At 44.2% G+C, this 21246-nt stretch overlaps 1 protein-coding gene across 1 annotated transcript in view; it reads right to left on the bottom strand.

The window, feature by feature from the left end:
* Positions 1 to 1171: 1171 nt before the first annotated feature.
* The window catches only part of ESR1 (estrogen receptor 1), a 276181-nt gene continuing 256106 nt past the window's right edge, over positions 1172 to 21246 (bottom strand). The window contains 2 exon segments of the mRNA NM_001024231.1: positions 1172 to 5717; positions 9821 to 10004. Of these exon segments, the coding sequence (NP_001019402.1) occupies positions 5483 to 5717; positions 9821 to 10004 (419 nt within the window). The 3' untranslated portion in view covers positions 1172 to 5482.

The raw sequence follows: 21246 nt of genomic DNA, 5'->3' as shown, positions 1-21246 counted from the left end.
CATAGGGTAGCTCTATTTTTAATTTTTTGAGGAACCTCCACACTGTTCTCCAGTGCGGCTGCACCACTTTGCATTCCCGCCAACAGTGCAAGAGGGTTCCTATTTCTCCATATACTCACCAACATCTGTTGTTTCCTGAGCCGTCCGTTTTAGACATGAGGAAACAAGGAGAATTGGGTTCAAATAACTTGCCCAGGGATGATAGAACTAGAATACAAAAGAGCTTCTTGAGTATCAAAAGGACTCAACGATGTGAAAAACGTAAAGTCCCTCTAATGAAGAAGTGAGTGCAGACATGTGGGAGGAGAGACCTCAGGGGAGGGAGAAGCTGTGCCAGCCACTGTGCTTAAGTGCTTTCCATGAGTTACCCCATCTGGTCTTCACAGCCACACTTCAAGGCAGGTGACACTGTTCTTTCTCTCTCTTTACAGAAGAAACTGAGGCACTGTGCAATAACTTGGCACCAGGTCACACAATAAATGGGAGAATGAGTCTTCCAACTGAGTAACCTAGCTGTAGAGCCTGTACTATTGTATCATGTTGCCCCTTAGTAAGTCACACTATTTCCCCCAACTCATCCATTAAATTACAGAGAAAAGGGAAAAAAAGGAGCCTGCAGGTAGCTCTAAAAAAGGAGGGGAGTCCTAAAATGGAAACCAGAGGTGGGATGGGGTGGGGTGGTCATTCGTGTCTTACCGTCATGATGGGGAGAGGGTTTTGAGCAAATTATTTAAGTTTCAGATTGTTCATTCACACTCACTCTTTCATTCACAAGTAACCACTCTCAAGCTTCTTTCTTCCCCCTTACAGGGGATGCGAGAGGGTTAGCTATTAGAAAATAACCAGTATTTTAAGAAGCACCTCATAGAATCCTCCCAACTACCCTGTGAATTAGGTGTCACTGTCACGTTTTGTTGATGAGGAAGCGGAGGCTCTGAAAAACTCATTGCCAATGATCATAAACCTCATATGTGGTGGACCCAAGCAGTGAGGCCAGTCTGCCTGCCTCCAGTGTCCACACACCTCCTCCTAGGCCTGGCGAGAGGGATCCTGGCATCAGACTGATCTTTAAGAGTCACTGTGTTCTTCAGATGCATTCCATCACCTTGATTTGAGACAGTCAGTGGTGAGCCGTTAGCAAGAAGGGAGTTTACATAAAACAAGCCTGTTGTCATTTGTTTAATTTTTATTTGAACATCAAACAGATTGAGAAAATTGTTTACAGGTGCTTGAGCATCCCACTGGACTCCTTACTTTTTAAAGGTGCAAAAGAGGTTTACAATTGTGTTTCATTAAACAAAGCAAAGCTGCAACAAAACAGAATCACATCGATAATAGTATGCATCAGCGAAAAGGCATATTAAACTGTGAGACACAATTTGGCATTTCAGCCTTTTCCCATAAAACAAGAGCTCTACATTGAAGAATATGTTGTGTACAAAAAGCATTGTTTATAAGCTGTGAGAGAACATAAACTGGCATAATGTCACTTATGAATTCAAGTCTCTATGACCAATGACCTCTCTGTAAATGCAAAGGGGTCCACATCTCAGGCACCTGCTCATGGGGCTGAATGTTGTTTCCAGGGTACACAGCTCTGTACAAAGACACTGAAGATGGATTTGGAACATGGCAGCATTTACATATTTAAAAAGTTCAGGCACATTTGGATGCAAAAAAAACACAAAGAATAGAAATTTTTCTTCAATCTCTGAAAGACAGTGCAAAATTGAAGTGCCATAACAGAGGCAGCGATTACTTAGAAAACAATTTTAAACGACTTAGAAAGAGGCCACACTCACTTTAATCCAGATGAAAAGGAAATGCAGTTAGAAACAGAGGAATCACACTAATGAAAAGATGAATATTTGGGACCAACCACAGTTTAATTCATTTGCTCCAGTTGAAAGTTTTCAGGGAGTTCACCTGGGAAGAGTGCAGTGTAATCTGGATCATCCTCCCAAGCCTTGTACTGAAAAGAATCATGGTTGCCTCATAAACTACTATACAACTCTCTTTGCCTTCCAAATAACTAGTTTCCCAAAGCAGATTTGCCTGTGAATATTAGACATTATTCCGGTCCTAGTGACCATTCCCGGCATCCACAGGCCATCTCAGAGTAGGAAAGCATGAATAGGAAGGGATTTGGAATTGGTTTCATGTAGGGGTACTCTAAACCGATGGCCTAAATCAGTGGCCATTTCAATGTATAAGATTTTCATGCGAGAACACCTTAATGTGATCAAGAGTAAATTATCGGTAAGTCCCTTATTTGTTCAGCCCCCAGAAAGCATGGGATATGGCATGGTTAGACGGCCTTGCAAGATTAACAGGAAAATCTAACCAATGACTGAACTTCCTTAGGGACTGGATTTTGCGACCTACGTAGGGTCTTCTCTTTGGATGAACTAGCCTCTCTGATTGTTGCATGACAGCATTACGGACTCATTACCATAGTAAACTGCAAGCCTGGAGCTTGGCAATGGCCAAAAGAACCATAGACCGCTAGCAGTTCCTTAGACTTAGACCTTAGACCGTGGATGACGCTTGTTCTTCCATAGAATTCCAGCTGCCATTTTAGAAATGGCTGTCATTTGTAGTTTACAGGACACGAGTGGAATACAGAACCCCGGTGCATACCCCAGGTGCCAGTATCTATCTGCCTCAAAATACTTTCAAGGCTCTTATTACTGTATTTCCCACTCTCCAAATTCCTGACCCTAGTTCCCCACCCTACCCTAACCCCAGGTTGATCATGTCTTTCAAAACTTAAATTGCCTCCAAGTGTGGAGGGGGTGGGGAAGACAACATGTTCCCTACCCCCAACAGCAGTATCAGCTGCAAAGTGTCAGCTGTCCATTAGTGGCACTTCAAATAAGAACAAGAAGAGATTTCTAAAATTATTTGAGATTCCTGGGCTAACACTCCAACCATCTGGTGTTCTCTGCCCATTTCAAATGTAGTAGTATCTTAACATGAATACAAACACATTAGATGAATAATGTAAAACCCTCCACTTTATTATTGTTTGGATTTAGCTGGTATTACATCATCTATAGTACTAGAATTTTTTTGTCTGTTTTTATTTTTTTAAAAGAAAATCTAAGTATAAACATTAAAAAGAACCCACTGACCCATTAGGTACTGTCCAAAAATATTACTACTGATATTTTGGTAAAGCAAAATTAGCTGCCCTGAATAATTTTCCTTTGCAGGCATAATCTCTGCTACATAAGATTGTCTATCATTCAATATCCAACAATAGGCATCTGGATTAGTGCTATTTTGTCTACTGTGGATACAAAAGTTGATATGAAATGTGATCTTCATTTAAATGAATAATCACCAGGCCTTAGGCATCAATGACCGCATACATGACAAGGTAGCTCTACAAAAAAAAACTAAATATTTTTCGTGGGTTTTGCATGTTAACCCAGTCAAATTAAATCCAGAACGGAATTACTACATTCAATTGTCTGATAAACAAGCATTGCAATTTCAAAAACAAAATATATTATACTACATAAGGTGCTTCTTAAACAAAAACAAAAGAATTGTGTTCTAAACATATCCTTACTGCAGATACACAAAATTGCCCCTAAATTCAGATGCACATAAAATGAAAAAAAACTTAACTTTTTTTTTTTTTTGGCCCTCCCAGGTTCCCAGTCCTTTGGTGATCGCTTACTAAGTAATCAAAAATGAATGAAATCCACCTTTTGAAACAGGCGTCCCAAGAGATGCCCTCAAAGCTTGGCTGTGTTGTTGGCCAACACATCACCTCTCAATGGGGTTCAAATCATAGAAACTGAAGTCACTGGAGGAAACCAGACTTACTTTTTGGCTGAGAAGAAGAGATGACCCATAGTTGGCTCTGGAGATGCAAAGGCCTGGGGAAGACTGCCCTGTGGCCCCAGCGAGCCTTTCTGGTTTAGCCTATAGGTCAACGGACTCCTATGGCCCAACTTTAGACACGCGCGCTTGGCTTATGAAGTTGGATGAAATGAGCTTTGGGGGAAGTTTTTTCCCCAAGGCCAAACCCACGTTGTTGGATGAGCTCTAGACAACCAAGAACACACGTAGGCTGACCAGGTCCCCGGCAACCCCAGTAGGGTGTCTCTGATCCCGACCCTCTGGCCCCGTCACCCCAAAGTGTGCTGGGAGAAAACCTCAGGAATGCGGCTTTCTACTGCTGCTGCTGCCAGCCAGGGTGGCAAGGACAGAAGGGCTTCCCCCGGATCCCAGGGCAGCCCCACAGTGCACATGGGGCCTGCCAGGGGCTCTCGGGGTTACCTGCGGCCTGTGCAGGTCCACCATGAGCCTCTCAGGTTTATCTGGTTTCTGCCCTCCTGTTCTCCAAGACTTACAATAATCATGCACATTTACTATTTACCCCAGTTCCCCAGGGCTAAAAGTGTCACCAGGGTGCCCACTCTTGTGAACCGTTCTTGGTCATATGCTGGGCACTACAAGTGACTAATTCACCTTCTGTGTGAAGTCACACACCAGGGAGATCCGAGTAGAGCGCCCTCTGCTGGCAAGTGTGAGACCACACCAGAACAGGTCCTGAAGCGGATTTACTGCAAGTCCTGAGGGGAGAGGGCTTTCTCTCATAAAATGAAAACAAAACAAAACAAAACAAAACAAACAAAACAAAACAAACAAAACACAAGAATTTATCCCTCAAAGGGAAACTGGTATATGTTGAGGTGACTTAATTGGGATCAACTTGCTGTTGATGGGTCCATGGGAAGCAAGAATTAACTGGAACCCATGACCTGTTTGTACATAGTGTTCTCAAAAACCAGTGGAGGAGCATTCAGCAAATCTGAAGGTGCAGTGTATTAAGTTGACAAAGTTTTGACAGGGGACCTTCCTTCTCTGTGGGCATCTTGTATTCCTATAGGGCAAATGAATAGACAATCACTGAACATTCTGCCTACAACCATGCAACAGAGCAAAAGCCTTAAGGTATTACTTTAATAAAACGATCCGTTACTATAGGAATACAAGATGATGCCATAATGAACCCCTGACCTAGCTTTCTCCAAGTCAGCAATTAAAGGAGCCACTGTCACGCCTTTCCTGTGGCTTTTTCTTAGAGCCAGTAAACGCTTCACAGAGATGAAATGTCCACTCTCCAGGCCTGGGTCTCAACGAGTAGCTTAAATGCACAGTCACCTGAGTCCCAGCTCATAGACTGAGTTCAGTCATGAAAAGTTACAGAATCCTCATGCTTAGCAATGTAGCAAAGGGGGCAGAGAGAGCCATTACAAAGAATTTAGCCCTGGAATCCCTTTGGCTGTTCCCAAAAGAAGGCGTGCCACTAAGAACTGAGCAAGCAGACGGATGGCCACTCATATTAGGAAGCCACGATGGCGGATGCATGCCGAGTGCGCGTAGGAGAACTCTGCTATCGTGATGCATGATGTGGGTAACATGCTGCAGGGATTCTCAGGACCTTGGGGGAGCCTGGGAGCTCTCAGAGTGTGGTGGGGAAAGCCCCTGCCTCCTCGGTGATGTAATATGCTTGCAAGGAATGTGCTGAAGTTGAGCCCGTGGTGGCCAGCTGGCTCTGGTTCATCTCCTCCATGGGTGCGCCCCCCCGGTTGGCTGGGGCGTGCAGGCGGTGGGCGTCCAGCATCTCCAACAGCAGGTCGTAGAGAGGCACTACGTTTTTGCACTTCATGTTGTACAGGTGCTCCATGCCTTTGTTACTGCGGGTGGGAAGACACAAAGGGGACCGCTTTAGAGCGTCGCAAGCTCGAGGCCTGCCGAGACTCCAAGGAAGGGGAAACCAGGGAAACTCCAAAGACACCGGCATGCCGATCTTTGTCCCTGTTGAAAGAGCCATTCCAGGATTTGTTATGCGGGCGACTTCCACTGACTCAAATGAGGTTCTGTTCCCCGCTATTGCATCTAACGAGAGAATGGAGATGATCCAGTCACTCTAGTCATGTAGGAGGGAGGTTTTTAAATGTGTAGAACAGTTCAAGAACTTCCCTTGTTTAAAATGTTCCAGCTCTTCGCCATTTTGTCGGAATACGCTCTAAGTTTCTTCCCATGCTCTGCAAGGTCTAACTGATGTGCTTCCATCTACCTCTCCTAGCTCCCCCGGCCTCTCTCCCCTAGCTCACGCTCTTTACTTCTGAGCTTTCTAAGAAAGAGCTTGAAGAAACTGAGCTCTTTACTCCCAGACTCAGGTATCTGCCCTTTCTGTTCCCTCTGCCTGGATGCTCTTCCCCTAAATCTTTTTTTTTTAACATTTATTTTTGAGAGAGAGAGAGAGAGCACGTGTGAGCGGCAGAGGGGCAGAGAGGGAAGGAGACACAGAATCCGAAGCAGGCTCCAGGCTCTGAGCTGTCAGCACAGAGCACGACGTGGGGCTTGAACCCACGAACCGTGAGATCATAACCTGAGCTGAAGCTGGATGCTTAACCGACTGAGCCATCCAGGTGCCCCTCTTCCCCAGATCTTCAGACACCACCTCCCTTGGAAGTCCTTTTGCTGCCACAGTGGCTGTGACCTCAGGGCCTACAGCGTTAGCTGCTCTCTTTCACTTACTCTGTTTTCCTCCCAGCACTGTGACAACCTGAAATTGCTCTCTGTACATATGCATGCTTATTCCTTCCCCCAGGCATGTGCCCACATACACACACACACACACACACACACACACACACACAGGGCAGGCTCCTCGAGGGGCAGTAATTTGCCCATTCTGCAGGCCTGGAACAGTGCCAAGAATGTGGTAAATGCTCAGAAAATATGGGGCAAATGGACACAGGGAAATGTAGGCAAATGGCGTTTCTCCTTTTAACCGCTGTCCCCCCCCCCCCCGCCCTCTGCCAGCTACAACTCTGCTCTTTCTCCCACCACGCCACCCATGGAAAAAACACAGAACACCCATTTAGGGAGCTTGAAATTGTTTAGAAAGAATGATGTATCATGAGTAGGCAGGACCAAATACCCTAGAAAATATTGGCATTTTTAGTAGGGGAAAAGTCGCATGAGCTGGAGACATGCCAAAAAAACACAGCATCAAACTATTCAGGTCTTACGACACCACAACCCAATTACACATCTAAGTGTGTGTGTATGTGTGTGTGTTTTTAATTTGAAAATGCTGTTAATGCTAAATGCCCACTGGATCTCACACTGTCTTACTCTTGCAACCTAATGAATCATTTATAGTCACATGAAATCTGGGTGTTAAGTTCTCTGAGTAACAACATATGGCTGGGGCCAACCTTAATAAAACAGAGCTAGATTGGCTGCAATAAGGCACCAAAAACATTAGTGTGTGTGTGTGTGTGTGTGTGTGTGTGTGTGTGCCCAAGTGAGCGAGAGAGAAAATGCTCAAATCTAGTAGATTAGCAGCTTCTCTCCAGCTTTTGCACGATTGAGACAAACTCTTCAGGGCTCTCTCACCACTGCTGCCCTCTACATAGGCCAACAAAAGTACTAAAGCCTATAAATTTAGTGCAGACATATTTGGGTGTTCGCTAATCAGGCTTGCTAATGCTGAAAAGCAGTTGACAGATTTGAAGACTCAGCAATTCCTACCGGAGAATAAAAACCTTCATCTATAATACATGGTTTCTACGACATCTTTGAAATTCCCAGTCCAGAGTAAATGTTAACACACTTCTTCTAGGGGAAGGTTCCTCTCTCAGCCAGGTAATGTGGTAGAGGGTTGTTACTCTGACGCACTCCTGCTTCCCTCTTTGTAATATTCATAAAAATAAATGGGAAAGGATTAGAAACGTGCGGGCTGAAAATGCAATCTTGCCGTTTGATGCTTAATCTTGAGGTTTGAAAGCGCCTTACAAATTAAGCCAACCCCTCAGACACCATGCCCTTCCCTCATAGCCACTAAGCGAAGAAATTACATTTTCGTTCCGAGGGTCTGGGTGTAAGCCCAAGGTCATATAGACATCATCATGCATGGCTCTCTGATCTCTCATTTCTAGGGCCTTTCTGGAGTAAAGAATATACCAACTGCTTATTTCTTCCCCGCAGCCAGAGTTCTGTTCATGGGAATAGTATCCATCAAGCGTCTAGCCAGCCACATGACGTGACCACTTGAAATAGAAATGAAGCCACTTTGTCCTTTTGGCACAGAGGGGCTCTTACTTCCTCTGCTAATACCCTTAATACCCTTCCTTAACCCCTACACAAAATATTTATCGAGTAGTTACTATGTGCCAAGCCCTATGCGAGGAGGTATTGGGTACACAGACTATGCGTGATGGATTGTGACAACTGCCTCAAAGGGTTTACAGTCTAATTGGGGCAGAGAGAAAACAAGACGCGAAATAACGATCAGGAAGAATAGGGTACAAATCCCAGCTGGGTTAAGGGTCAGGAGATGCCTCCTGAAAAGAATATCTCAGCTATGATGGACTAGCTTACTGTTCTGAAATACTCCCTCCCTGTGCCCATGCTCCTGATCTTGACTTGAAGCCTCATCAAGTGATGTGTTGGCCAACAAAATGTTGTAGATATCACTTAACTAAAAGATCAAAATGCACTTGCCCTTATAGGCTTGCTTTCCTGTACCTCTGCCATTGCCATGAGAACGATATGTCCCAGCTAACCTGTGGGGACAGGGGGATAAAGGACACACGGAGCAGTCACCTGGCCAGCCTACAGCTTGAAGCAGAGTCCCCCGGCTGTGCCCAGCCCGTGTCAGCTGTCCCACAGGCGGGAGGGAACCCAGCGGGGACGGACAGAGCTGCCAGCCGATGTGTAACCTGGAGTTGCCCACCCGTGACTCAGAGAACAAAGGTGCCTGGCCAGAGCTTGGACTACCAGGAAGTTAAGTAGGAAGTTAAGTAACCGCTGGAGCACAGAAGTTGTACAAGCAAAATAAAGGAACTTACACTTGTATCAAAAGCGATGGGAAGCTGAGGGTTTTAAATAAAGGAATGAGGTGATCAGATGGGGTATTAGGACGGCCACTGTGGCTCTGGGTAGAGAATGGGTTAGGAAGGGTCAAGACAGAAGGCAGGGAGGTATGTTTGGTGGCCTCTGCAGAAATCCAAAAGGAAATGATGGTGGCTTGGATGAGGGTAACAGCCGTGAGGGGTGACAAGAAGGGATCTGAGAGGAATGGAAGAATCAATGGTGATTCTCTGTGCGCTGTAGGGCCCGAGATTCTGTCAGGATTTCTTTTTTCTTCTCTTTTTAAAAAAACATTTCTTTAATGTTTCTTTTTGAGAGAGAGCATGAGCTGGGGAGCGGCAGAGAGAGAGAGGGGGACTGAGGATCCAAAGCAGGCTCTGTGTTGACAGCAGAGAGTCTGATGTGGGGCTCGAACTCATGAACGGTGAGATCATGACCTGAGCCAGAGTCGGACGCTTAACCGACTGAGCCACCTGGGTGCCCCCGGGTTTCCAACTGTAAATAGGGGGAGCGTGATGCAGGAACCGTAATGGACGTGCCGGGTGCCTTCAGAGGACAGCTGTGTTCACGCACCCGCCTTGAGTGGTGAGATAAAATGAATGATCAAACATTGCCATCCTCCCTCTGCCCGCACACCACACACTCCTCCCATCAGACCTTGTGCAGGCTTCAAACTGAGTGCAAATATCATTTCCTCTATGAAGCCTCTCTGACACCTGCCCCACGCCCTAGACAGATTTCCTTCTTCCCTCCTCCGTCGTCCCATAGCGTTTCTGCTTATTATGTCCTGGGAACTGTTCCGAGGGCGCTATCTGTATTCAGGCATCAGCCCTTCCCGGCCCAGCGGTAGCACGTTTGAGGGCTTGTGTTCATTACGGGGCTCCCGGGGCGGGGGGACCCAAGGATGCCTCACCTCATGTGCCTGATGTGGGACAGGATGAGGAGGAGCTGGGCCAGACGCCGGTGCTGCTGCTGCAGAGACAGGCCCGCTTTGGCCATCAGGTGGATCAAGGTGTCTGTGATCTTGTCCAAGACACGATGGATATGGTCCTTCTCTTCCAGAGACTTCAGGGTGCTGGACAGAAATGTGTACACTCCTGAATGCGCAGAGAGAGAGTGAGACAGAGAAACTCCAAGACGACGAGGTCTAGGAGACTGGCAGCGTGTGCGGGATGTAAAACCCAGCCAGCGCCAGTGCCCCCCCCCCCACCGCCCCCGGCACAGCAGGGCAGGAGTCTGGGACCCGTTCCATCTGAGCAACGGCACGAAATTCCTACTCAGTATACATGTCTGAGAACACCGAGAAACCTATCAGGCCTCCCGCGTGTGCGCCAATTTCTGGGACTTGTCATCACGATCCCCAGAAAAGGCACTGTTAGCCTCGGGGTTGTAATGGTTATACCAGCCGCTCCTTCTCTGTCCCGTCTGACATCAACATAAACTATCCCACTAACGCTGACGACAAACCCCTGAGAGAGGCGTTATTATTCCTCTCCCATGAAGAAAGCAAAGGGCAGAGAGATGCATGAACCTGCTAAGAAAACTTAGGACAAAGCAGAGCTGGGAAGGAAGCCCAATGCACTGACTCCACATGTGATCATTATCATGTGACATTCTTGTGAGAGGCACAGACAGCAAGAATGACCTGTGGAGTGACTGACAGGTAATTTTCCCAGGTAGGATCTACCTTGCTGTTATGTTTCAGATGAGGTTTCAGATGAGGCTTAGGCCCTTCCTACTTTTCCTCCTCAACTGAAAGGTTTATGGTGGGTGGGCGCAGAGGACCACGGGAACTGTTGTTTTTCACTGGGAGGCGTGTTTTGTTTTGTTTTGTTTTGTTTTGTTTTTTTCCCCTCTTGCCTTTCTTCTGGAAACAGATCCTACTCCCTGGGCCACAGGTAGACTCGGGACTGAAATGAGACAATCAGGGGATGCCTGGGTGGCTCAGTCAGTTCGGCATCTGACTCCAGCTCAGGTCATGATGTCACAGTTTGTGAGTTTGAGCCCCGCATTGGGCTCCCTGCTGTCAGCACAGAGCCTGCTTCAGATCCTCAGTCTCCCTCTCTCTCTGACCCTCTCGGGCTCATTGTCTCTCTCTCTCTCTCTCTCAAAAATAAATATTAAAAAAAAAAAGAAATGAGACAATCAGGCCACTCTATTCTTTGGGACAGTATTAGCCCTGAGCTAGACAGTCAGAGCTTTTTCTGGAGTTGTATATGGACGTTGTGAAACAGAAACTCTTTCTTCTAGATTGCTGAGCTTGGAGGGTGAGAATAGTGACTCTCAGGTGCAGCACCTTCCCTGCTCATGGAGCTCCCATGTGCAGAACGGAGCTGGGCAACAGAATGCAGAAGTAATAGTTATATGAGGGGTAGGGGGGAAATCCCAGTTCAGGCACAAGGTCCTATTCTCACACTGTTTTCTTTTGACCTTATAACTTCTAGAGTATCCTTTCTAACACATGAACCCATAAATTCCCTTTTAAAAACTTTTTTTAACATTTATTTATTTTCGAGAGACAGAGCACGAGCAGGGGAGGGGCGGAGAGAGGGAGACACAGAATCAGAAGCAGGCTCCGGGCTCTGAGGTGTCAGCACAGAGCCCCATGCGGGGCTCGTACCCACGAACCGTGAGATCATGACCTGAGCCAAAGTCAGACGCTCAACCAACTGAGCCACCCAGGCGCCCTATAAATTCCCTTTTTCGTTCAAGACAGTGTGAGTTGGTTTCTGTCACCTGTAACAAAAAGAATCCTGATCATCTGAGTTGGGAACTCAGCCCAAGGACCAGAGGAAGGTGAGTGATAAAGAGGCGGCAAGTATTCAGAGCAAGAGGAGGGCAGGATGGGTCAATCCTGTCGCAGGACCACAAAGATGGATTTTCTATCAAGTAAACACTCCAGAAACAAACTCCATTCCGCCAAATCATACCGTCCTACAGAGAGCAGATGATGCTGTATTTTTCTCCAGGTGATGCATTATGTATTTAGCAACATCTTTTTCAGTCTTATTTCTTCTCAGCCCACTGGCCGCCTCATAAAGAGATTTCTTCTCCTCCCCATCCTCTCCCCATCCTCACTGGTACCTTCAAGCTAAGTCCCCTACGTTTGTTAATGTCTGACTTTGTACTGCTACAATTCTTTCCTTTAGCAGGCTGTGATGTGATGACAGTTACTGCCCACACCGCAACCCGGAGGTCGGCGATGGGGAAAATACCTATGCAGTGGAACTCATAGTAAACAGTGGTAATTGCCCAGAATGGAAAATGGCTAAGCTTTAGAACAAATACAGCAACAACAACAAAACCAGGATGGTCGGGATCTTGGCTTACATGCAGTTGAATACAATAATGTAGCTTTTCGTACCCAGAGGCACTTGGATCCAAAGCAAATAGACCACAGAATGAGTAAGCAATAGACAGGCAGTGAAATAAGGAAGAAATTGCCGGATTCCTTCACTTAACGTTCCATGTGAACTGTTGACAGAGAAAGAACGTGTCCGTTAGAAATTGGGCAACTGTCCAGTGGCCTCGGGGTTGGCCTGGAAGTGATGGATGGCAGGAGGGTTGTGTACCAGTGGGTTAGGGTGAGGGGCACCTCCGAGCAGCCCCCGCCCTGCCTCGCACTTCCCTCTCTGTTACCACACACGTTCTAGCCTCCCGTCTCCCAGGGGCCCTGCATCTGGCTGTATGTCCTGGGAACCTGCCCAGGCCACAGAGCTGAGTTAATCCAACTTGGATGATGCGTTTTCTACCCATTTCCTTTTTTGTCACCACCCGGGATGCTGGCCTCATACACCAACAATCCTGTTCTGGTTCAAGAGAACCACAGAATCGAGGAGGAGCAACCTGCTTCAAGGTGACATCCAGCCACACGGTTCTTCTTCCTTGTGCACCCAGGGGTAGAATTTCAGACCTTTCTGCTTGAATCTCAGACACCTTGAGAGCCAGCCTCACATCACGCTCTTCCCAGTGAAAGAACCGTGGCCCTCACGCTGCAGGGTGGGAAGTTTTCTCCGGGGCTACTGATCGCCCATCTTCCTTCAGGTGCCTGCACACATCGATTCTTTCCTTTAGCAGACTTTCATTAGGGACCTACTGTGTGCATGCACTATGTTACTTAATAGGGATTCCAAGTCCTATTTTAAGTGTTAATGGCTTTTTAAATGATTTATTTATTATTTTTTGAGAGAGAGAGAGAGACAGAGCACAAGCGGGGAGGGGCAGAGAGAGAGAGGGAGACACAGAATCCGAAGCTGCCTCCAGGTTCTGAGCTGTCAGCACAGAGCCCAATGTGTGGCTCGAACTCATGAATGGTGAGATCATGACCTGAGCCGAAGTCAGTCGCTTAACTGATGGAGCCACCCAGGCGCCCCAAGTGTTAATGTTTTGCGTGCAGATATTGCCTGTGGGGAAAGAATTTTCTTAACACTGACTCGAGATGCAGTCCATTCGCAGAACAAGCCTGTTTTTCTAGTCCTGTTTTGGCACGGATACAGCTTATCATTTCATCCTTGTCAGCAGATGCTTCCTAGCTGTGTAAATATACTCAGAAATAAAAATACAGTCCTGTTGAAATGCCAATAATTGACAACAGCAGCCATCATCCTTTTGGGCTTTTCTGGCAAAATGTGGTCCATGTTTGTTGCCTGCTGCCCCTAAGGGGGTGTTTGAGAGAAACAACAGAAATTCAAATTCCCAGAATGCTTCAGGTGCTCCGGCGAATGCAAAACCGGGCTGCTGGTAATTTCCATATCCCAGGTGGTCCCTGCCACCCTGGATGGCTGCACCACTGTGCCCAACAGCACAGAGCCAGTGATCAGACAGTGAGAGCCTTCAGAAATATTCTTGCACCAAGGCAGGTTTTGCAACTCCCAGAGCTGCTCCAAATCCCAAAGATGGAAAAAACCAATCTGTGTGTCATTATCCAGTCTTGAAGTATTAGCAAATCTGAGCTTCTCCATATTCTGAATCTTGGCCAACACCAGGAGATGTAGGAAGAGTCTGTGGAGAAATCTGGTGGTAGAAAAGAATGGGGAGCGAGACCACAAGGACACCCCCATATATAAGAGATCTCAATTCAATCTTTCTCACACTCTCTTGCTCTCACCGACTCTGAATTTCACTCTCTCCTCTAATTCTGCTTGGATGCTCTCCCTCTGCCTTCTTCCTTTTTTCTCTTCACCCCACAGGAACCTCTCCCTACCCCCATCACTTTTCCAGATAATAGAGACTTCTGGAAGCTGGAGGAATGCAGGCATGGACCCTGCAGGGCATATATGTACGTGGTCGTGCCCAGAAGGGAGCATAGCACAACCAACCATTGCCCTCCACTGGTGGGCACATCTAATCGTTCTAAACAAATGAAGAATGCTGAGGCCATGGTTTACCAGATGCTTAAGGCCAAATTCTTCAAGCAAGGACACATGTTTTCTTTTCCAAAAGGAAGAACGTGACACTGGACCCTGGGAGAATCCTTCAGTCTATGGTAGTTTGACCAAATTAAAAAAAAAAAAAAAAACACAACTCAAAGGGAAAAATTAGCAAAGAAAACCCCTCAAGTCCACGACTGTAAGTAGTCTGGGCCAGCAAGCTGCCACTCTCCTTGCAGGGACTTCTCTTTTTATCCTGTTCACCCAGTGATTAATCCACAGGTCAGCCTTTAGGGGTTTTAACTGTAAAACAAGTAATGAGCATGTCTGCTCAGAAGGGCCTTCGAGACTGACAGTTTGATGAACGCTCCATTTGTTTTGTGCTCCCGCCGCGACTGCTGGTCTCCTAGGGGATAGTACTGCCCCTTGTGGAGTGTTGTTGGGACAGTTTGTGGTTGCTACAGCCACTTAGTGGGAGAGACCTGTCGGATGTCCTACAAAGTGTCAGACAGTCCCAAATAATGAAGGGGTTTTTTTCTTAAATGTATTAACGAATCAATCCTACTACAAACAATTTTTTAAAACTTATTTATTTATTTATTTTGAGAGAAAGAGGGAGAGCTTGAGTGGGGGAGGGGGGGAGAGAAAGAGAGAGAGAGAGAGAGAGAGAGAGAGAGAGAGAGAGAATCCCAAGCAGGTTCCATACTGTCAGCACAGAGCCCAACAAGGGGATCGATCTCATGGTTCATGAGATCATGACCTAAGCTAAAATCAAGAGTTGGACACTTAACCAACTGAGCCACCCAGAAACCCCTACAAATAAAAATTTTGCAGTGAAAAGTTCTGAAAAGCTTCTACAAAGGCTGTACAAAAAAGGTCCAGTATTCAGTTTGGCTATAGAAAGGACAGCTTAAATGGAATACCTTTTCTCAAAATTATTAAGTAATTTATTCACTTTATGCAGCCAATTGAATGTATTACATAAGCTGTCCAACTATACACGTTTTTAGTGCAGGTATACAGGTGCCACAAAAGCAACACAACTGGTTGCAATATATAGAATAAGACTTAAGATTCTTCTAAACAAAATTAGAATCAACTATTACAAAACAGTAGACATTAATGAAATATTGTGTTATTGCTCCTATGTGTTTTTAAATAATTTTTTGGCATAATAAGAAATACACTTTGTGAAAAGTACATACTAAAATTATTTTGGAGTTCTTGTCTTTCTGTCTTGGGCTAACATTGTCCCACAGACTTTTTGATCACCTCTTGTATGTATTACTGTTTATTTTTCCAATTCATTATCTCTTTTCCACTGCTTATCCAAGGGATATGATCTCCAAGATCTTTTTAAGTTCTATACACTGAATATCTGGAATTTGTGAGCTTTTAAGATAGGATATATGTTCGTATAAGAGACTTATTTCATATCTAAGGACATAACATTCTATACACTGAATATCTGGAGTTTGTGAGCTTTTAAGATAGGATATATGTTCATATAAGAGACTTATTTCATATCTAAGGACAAACACAGATGGAAAGAGAAGGGATGAAAAAAGATATTCCATGCCAACAGACAGGAAAAGAAGGTGGGTGTAGCTGTACTTATATCAGAAAATATAGATTTTAGAATAAAAACTTTAAGAAAAGACAGGACATTACATAATAATAAAAGTATTGATCCAACAAGAGAATATAATACTTGTAAATATCTATGCACCCAAAATAGGAGGTCCTAAATATATAAAGCAAATCTTAACAGACATAAGGAAGCAATACAACAATATCAGGGGACTTTAACACCCCACTTACATCAATGGATATATCATCCAGACAGAAAATCAATAAGGAAACACCAGCCTTAAATGATATATTAGACCAGATGGTCATAATGGATATACAACAGAGCATTCCATCCAAAAGCAGCAGAATACACATTCTTCTCAAGTGCACATGGAACATTCTCCATGACAGATCACTTTATAGGCCACAAAACAAGTCTCAGTAAACTTAAAGAAGACAAAGCATGTTTTCTGACCACAATGGTATAAAGCTAGAAACGAAGTACAAGAAGAAAACTGGAAAAATCACAAATACATGGAGATTAAACAACATGCTACTAAAGAACCAATGCATCAGTGAAGAAATAAAATATCTTGAGACAAATGAAAATGGAAATACAATGGTTCAAAATCTATGGAATGTAACAAAAGCAGTTCTAAGAGACAAGTTCATAGCAATACAGGCCTACCTCAAGAAACAAGAAAAATCTCAAATAAGCAATCTAACTTCACACCTAAACGGACTAGAAAAAAAGAACCAATGAAGCCTAATGTTAGTAAAAAGGAAATAAATAATTAAGATGAGAACACCTGGGTGGCTCAGTCGGTTAAACAGCTGACTTTGGCTCAGGTCATGATCTCACAGTTCGTGGGTTCAAGCCCTGCATCAGGCTCTGTGCTGACAGCTCAGAGCCTGGAGCCTGCTTTGGATTCTGTGCCTCCCTCTCTCTGTCCCTCCCCCGCTCATGCTCTGTCTCTGTCTCCTCCCTTTCAGAAATAAATAACCATTTAAAAAAAAGAAATAATTAAGATTAGAGCAGAAATAAATAAAAACTGAAATAATAAAAAAGAGCAATGAAACTAAGAGCTGGTTCTTTAAAAAGATAAGCAAAATTGACAAACTATCTAGATTCACCAAGAAAAGAGAGAGAGAGAGAGCACAAATAGATACATTCAGAAATGAAAGACAAGTTATAACTGATACCGCAGAAATACAAAGGATCATAAGAGACTGCTATGAATAATTATGTGCCCAAAACTTGGACAATCTAGAAAAAAAATAAATTCTTAGAAGCATACAACCTCCCAAGATTGAATCATGAACAAACAAAATCTGAACAGAGATCATATGCTAGAGATTCAGCGATATTTATCAATTTAGTATAATTTTTAGTGAAATCTACTAGAAGTTCTAGAAGGTAAAAACGTGGTATGTCAATACATTCAAGCTGACTCAAAGGACAAATCCTTTAATGATTTCAGATGGTGAAACTGACGAACTGATTCAACTGACCTGAGAAGAAATCTTAAACGTACATTTTTTAAGAAAATAATTTAAGTGGCAGCCATGTGTCTCAGTTTTTTATTGAAGTATAATTGACATACAATATTATATTAGTTTCAGATGTACAACATAGTAATTTGATACTTACATTTATTACGAAATGATCACTGCAGCAAGTCTCATCGCCATCTGTCGCCGCACAAAGTTCTTACAATATTATTGACTATATGTCCTGTCTGGATGTTACATCCCTATATCTTATTTATCTTATAACTGGAAGATTGTACCTTTTAATTTCCTTCACCTATTTCGTCCATCTCCCCACCTCTTCCCCTCTGGCAATCACCAGTTCTAGGACTCTGTTTCTGTTCTACTTTGTCTCTTCATTTGTTTTGCTTTTTAGATTACACATATAAGTGAAACCCTTTGGTATTTTTTTTTTCTCTGTCTGACTCCTTCCACTTACCATAATACCGTCTAGGTCTATCCATGCATGTTGTTGCAAATGGTAAGATCTCATTACTCTTTATAGCAGAGTAACATTCTATTGTATGTCTATACTACATCCTCTTTATCCATTCATCTATAGATGGACACTTGAGTCGCTTCAATATCTTGGCTGTTGTAAACAATGCTGCGACGAATGTAGGAGTGTGTGTATCTTTTTGAATTAACATTTTCATTTCCTTTGAATTCGTTGAATTCCAGCAATCCTCCAAAAAGAATTGCTTTTGGAGGATTGCTGGAACATACGGTAGTTTTATTTTTAATTTTTGAAGGAAGCTTCATACTCTTTTCCGCAGTGGCCGCACCAATTTACATCTCCACCAACAGTGCATGAGATTTCTCTTTTCTCCACATCCTCTCCAGCACTTGTTATTTCTTGTCTTTCTGATAATAGGCATTCTGACAGGTGTGAGGTGGTAACTCACTGTGGTTTTAATTTGCATTTCCAAGACGATTCATGATGTTGAGCACCTATTCATGTGCCTGTTGGCCATCTGGGTGTCTTCTTTGGAAAAAAGTCTATCAGGTCCTTCTCCCATTTTTTGAAATTGGATTGATTGGCTTTTGCTATATATTTTGTGTATCTTGGATATGAACTCCTAATAAGGGGGACACTTTATCTGCAAATATGTTCTCCCATTCAGTGGGATGTCTTTTCATTTTTTCGATGGTTTCCTTCATTGTGCAAGGGCTTTTAATTTAATGTTGTCCCATTTGTTTTTTTTTTTTTTGAGTTTATTTTGACAGAGAGACAGAGAGTGCAAGCAGGCGAGAGGCAGAGAGAGAGGGAGAGAGAATCCCAAGCAGGCTCCACACCATCAGTGCGGAGCCCAGTGCAGAGCTTGAACTCACACACCATGATCTCATGACCTGAGCCAAAACTGAGTCAGATGCTTACCCCACTGAGTGACCCACGTGCCCCCTTCCATTTGTTTATATTTTCTTTTGTTGTCCCTTACTGAGGAGACAGATCCAAAAAAATAATGCTAAGACCAATGTCAAGGAGCTTACTGCCTATGTTTTCTTCTAGGAGTATTATGGTTTCAGGTCTTACATTTATGTTTTTAATCTATTTTAAGTTTATTTTGTATAGGCTATAATAAAGTGATTCAGTTTCATTCTGTTGCCTGTAGCTTTCATATATGAAATTGCAGTTGTCGGGGTGAGGGGTGCTGGGCAAGATGGGTGAACGGGAGGAGATACATGCTTCCAGTTCTGGAATGAATAGGTCACAGGAATAAAAGGCACAGCATGAGGAATGTAGTCAATGATACTCCAATAGTGACATGTGAGGTCAGATGGTACCTACACTTGTGATGAGCACGTCACAATGTCCAAACCTGTTGATCATTACCCTGTACACCTGAAGCTAAGTTCACATTGTGCCGGGGCACCTGGATGGCTCAGTTGGTTGTGTATCTGACTCTTGATTTCAGCTCAGGTCATAATCTGGCACTTCGTGAGTTCAAGCCCCACATCGGGCCCTGTGCTGACAGCTCAGAGCCTGGAGCCTGCTTCAGAATCTGTGTCTTCCTCTCTCTCTGCCCGTTCCCCTCTCGTGCTCTGTCTCTCTCTCTCTTGAAAATAAATAAACATTAAAAAAAAAAGTCACATTGTGTGTCAACTATACCCAAATTAAAAAAAATTCCAGTTAAAAATTTTTGTAATAAATAATATTCTAGCCTTATACCTTTTAGGATAAATCCATTATGGATCTATGTTTTGCTTAAAAGCCTTATTTAGGTTAGTTGTATCAGTAATATAGAAGGAAGCAGCCAGGGTTCTGATTCTCCTATCCCTCAAACAGTCAATTACGAGGTTTCTGAGGTCAAGAAGATGTTCTGGAGGGACATTAAAAAATTGTTTTTGTTAATATTTATTTATTTTTGAGAGAGAGACAGAATGACTGGGGAGGGGCAGAGAGAGAGAGGGAGACGCAGAATTTGAAGGTGGCTCAGGCTCTGAACTGTCAGCACAGAGGCTGACATAGGGCTCGAACCCACGAACCGTAACTGAAGTCAGTTGTTTAACTGACTGAGCTACCCAGGTGCCCCTGAAGGGCCATTTGATGGAAAATGTGCAGCCCATCTATCACACAGGAATCTATTCACAAGGTTCCATGCAGAATTCCTAGTCCCAAGGAGCTGGCCTGGCCTTGAGGGTTTCATTTTTTCCCCAGGGAAGGTAGGCCAAAATAGTCGGCATAAATTCATTTCCCTGGACCTTTCCTTTTCTTGCTTGGCATTTTAAGGGCAATGGAACAACAACACAGAGCAGGAAGCAGCTCTTACACATTGGAGCAGACTGTATTTTCCAATGTGACCACTACAACATCTCCTATCCAACATGCTGCTCAACAACATGATCCTGACACTCTTCCCACAGAGGTGTCCAATCTATGCCCTCCTTTGAGTCTGGATGGACCCATGACTTGCTTGTAATTTAAAAAAGGGGGAGGGCTGGAAGTGATGCTGTGTGGCTTCTAAGGGGCTATCCTATAAGGCCATGCAGCTTTTGTCTTGTCAGCTGGGACAGCTGCTTCTGGAGCCCTTGCCACCTTCTAAGAGGCACACTGCACCAGGCTGTGTGGGAGTTACGGGAGAAACCATAGGTACGCATTTTAGTCAACAGCTCCAGTTGATGTCCTAGCCAGCAGCCAGCATCAATTGCTACCGTGTGAATAAAGGCACATCAAGATGACCACGCCTACAATTACCAAATTATCCCAACATTATGAGACTCCCCATCTGAGGCGCTAGACATTGTGGAAAAGAGACAAGATGTTCATTCTGTGCCCTATACAAATTCATGGCCAAGAGAATCCAAACTTTTTTTTTTAACTCGTTATGTTTTGGGGGTAATTTATTACACAGTAGCAGTAGGCACAATATAGCTGGATATCTGCACAAAACACTTTGAAGGGAAAATGACAGGCAGATTAGAGATTGGGCTCCTGTTCTGGTGTACCTGAATACTCTCTACTCCACATTATAAACCCTATTGCCTATCAATGCCTTAATCCAGCCCTTGACCTTCATCCTTGGTTCAACTGGTGAGGGTTTTAACTCATCCTGTCAGATACTGTGTGCAGTTAACAACTTTCATTGGAAGCTATTACACCTGGCCACCGTCCAGCTGATCCATCTCAAAACATATGGATCTTCCCCTAACTGGCAACCCAAAACATCTGCATCTGGTCTCTCACCAGAGTATAAAACACTCTGAATTCTTGGTTGAACAATCCTTACCCAGTCCCAATTGTGAGAAATAGACTTTGTAGAGATTTGCCCGAAGGAGAGTGTTTTATGTTATACAACTGGTCTATTTGCTTTTATTTTTATTAAACGTCTATGAACCTTATAATGGAATGTGTTCTCCTCTGTGCTTT

Source organism: Felis catus, chromosome B2 (assembly GCF_018350175.1).
Source record: "Felis catus isolate Fca126 chromosome B2, F.catus_Fca126_mat1.0, whole genome shotgun sequence".
NCBI classification, from domain to species: domain Eukaryota; kingdom Metazoa; phylum Chordata; class Mammalia; order Carnivora; family Felidae; genus Felis; species Felis catus.
Note: the sequence above shows the minus strand (reverse complement) of the source record. Positions and strands in the feature narration are given on the sequence as shown.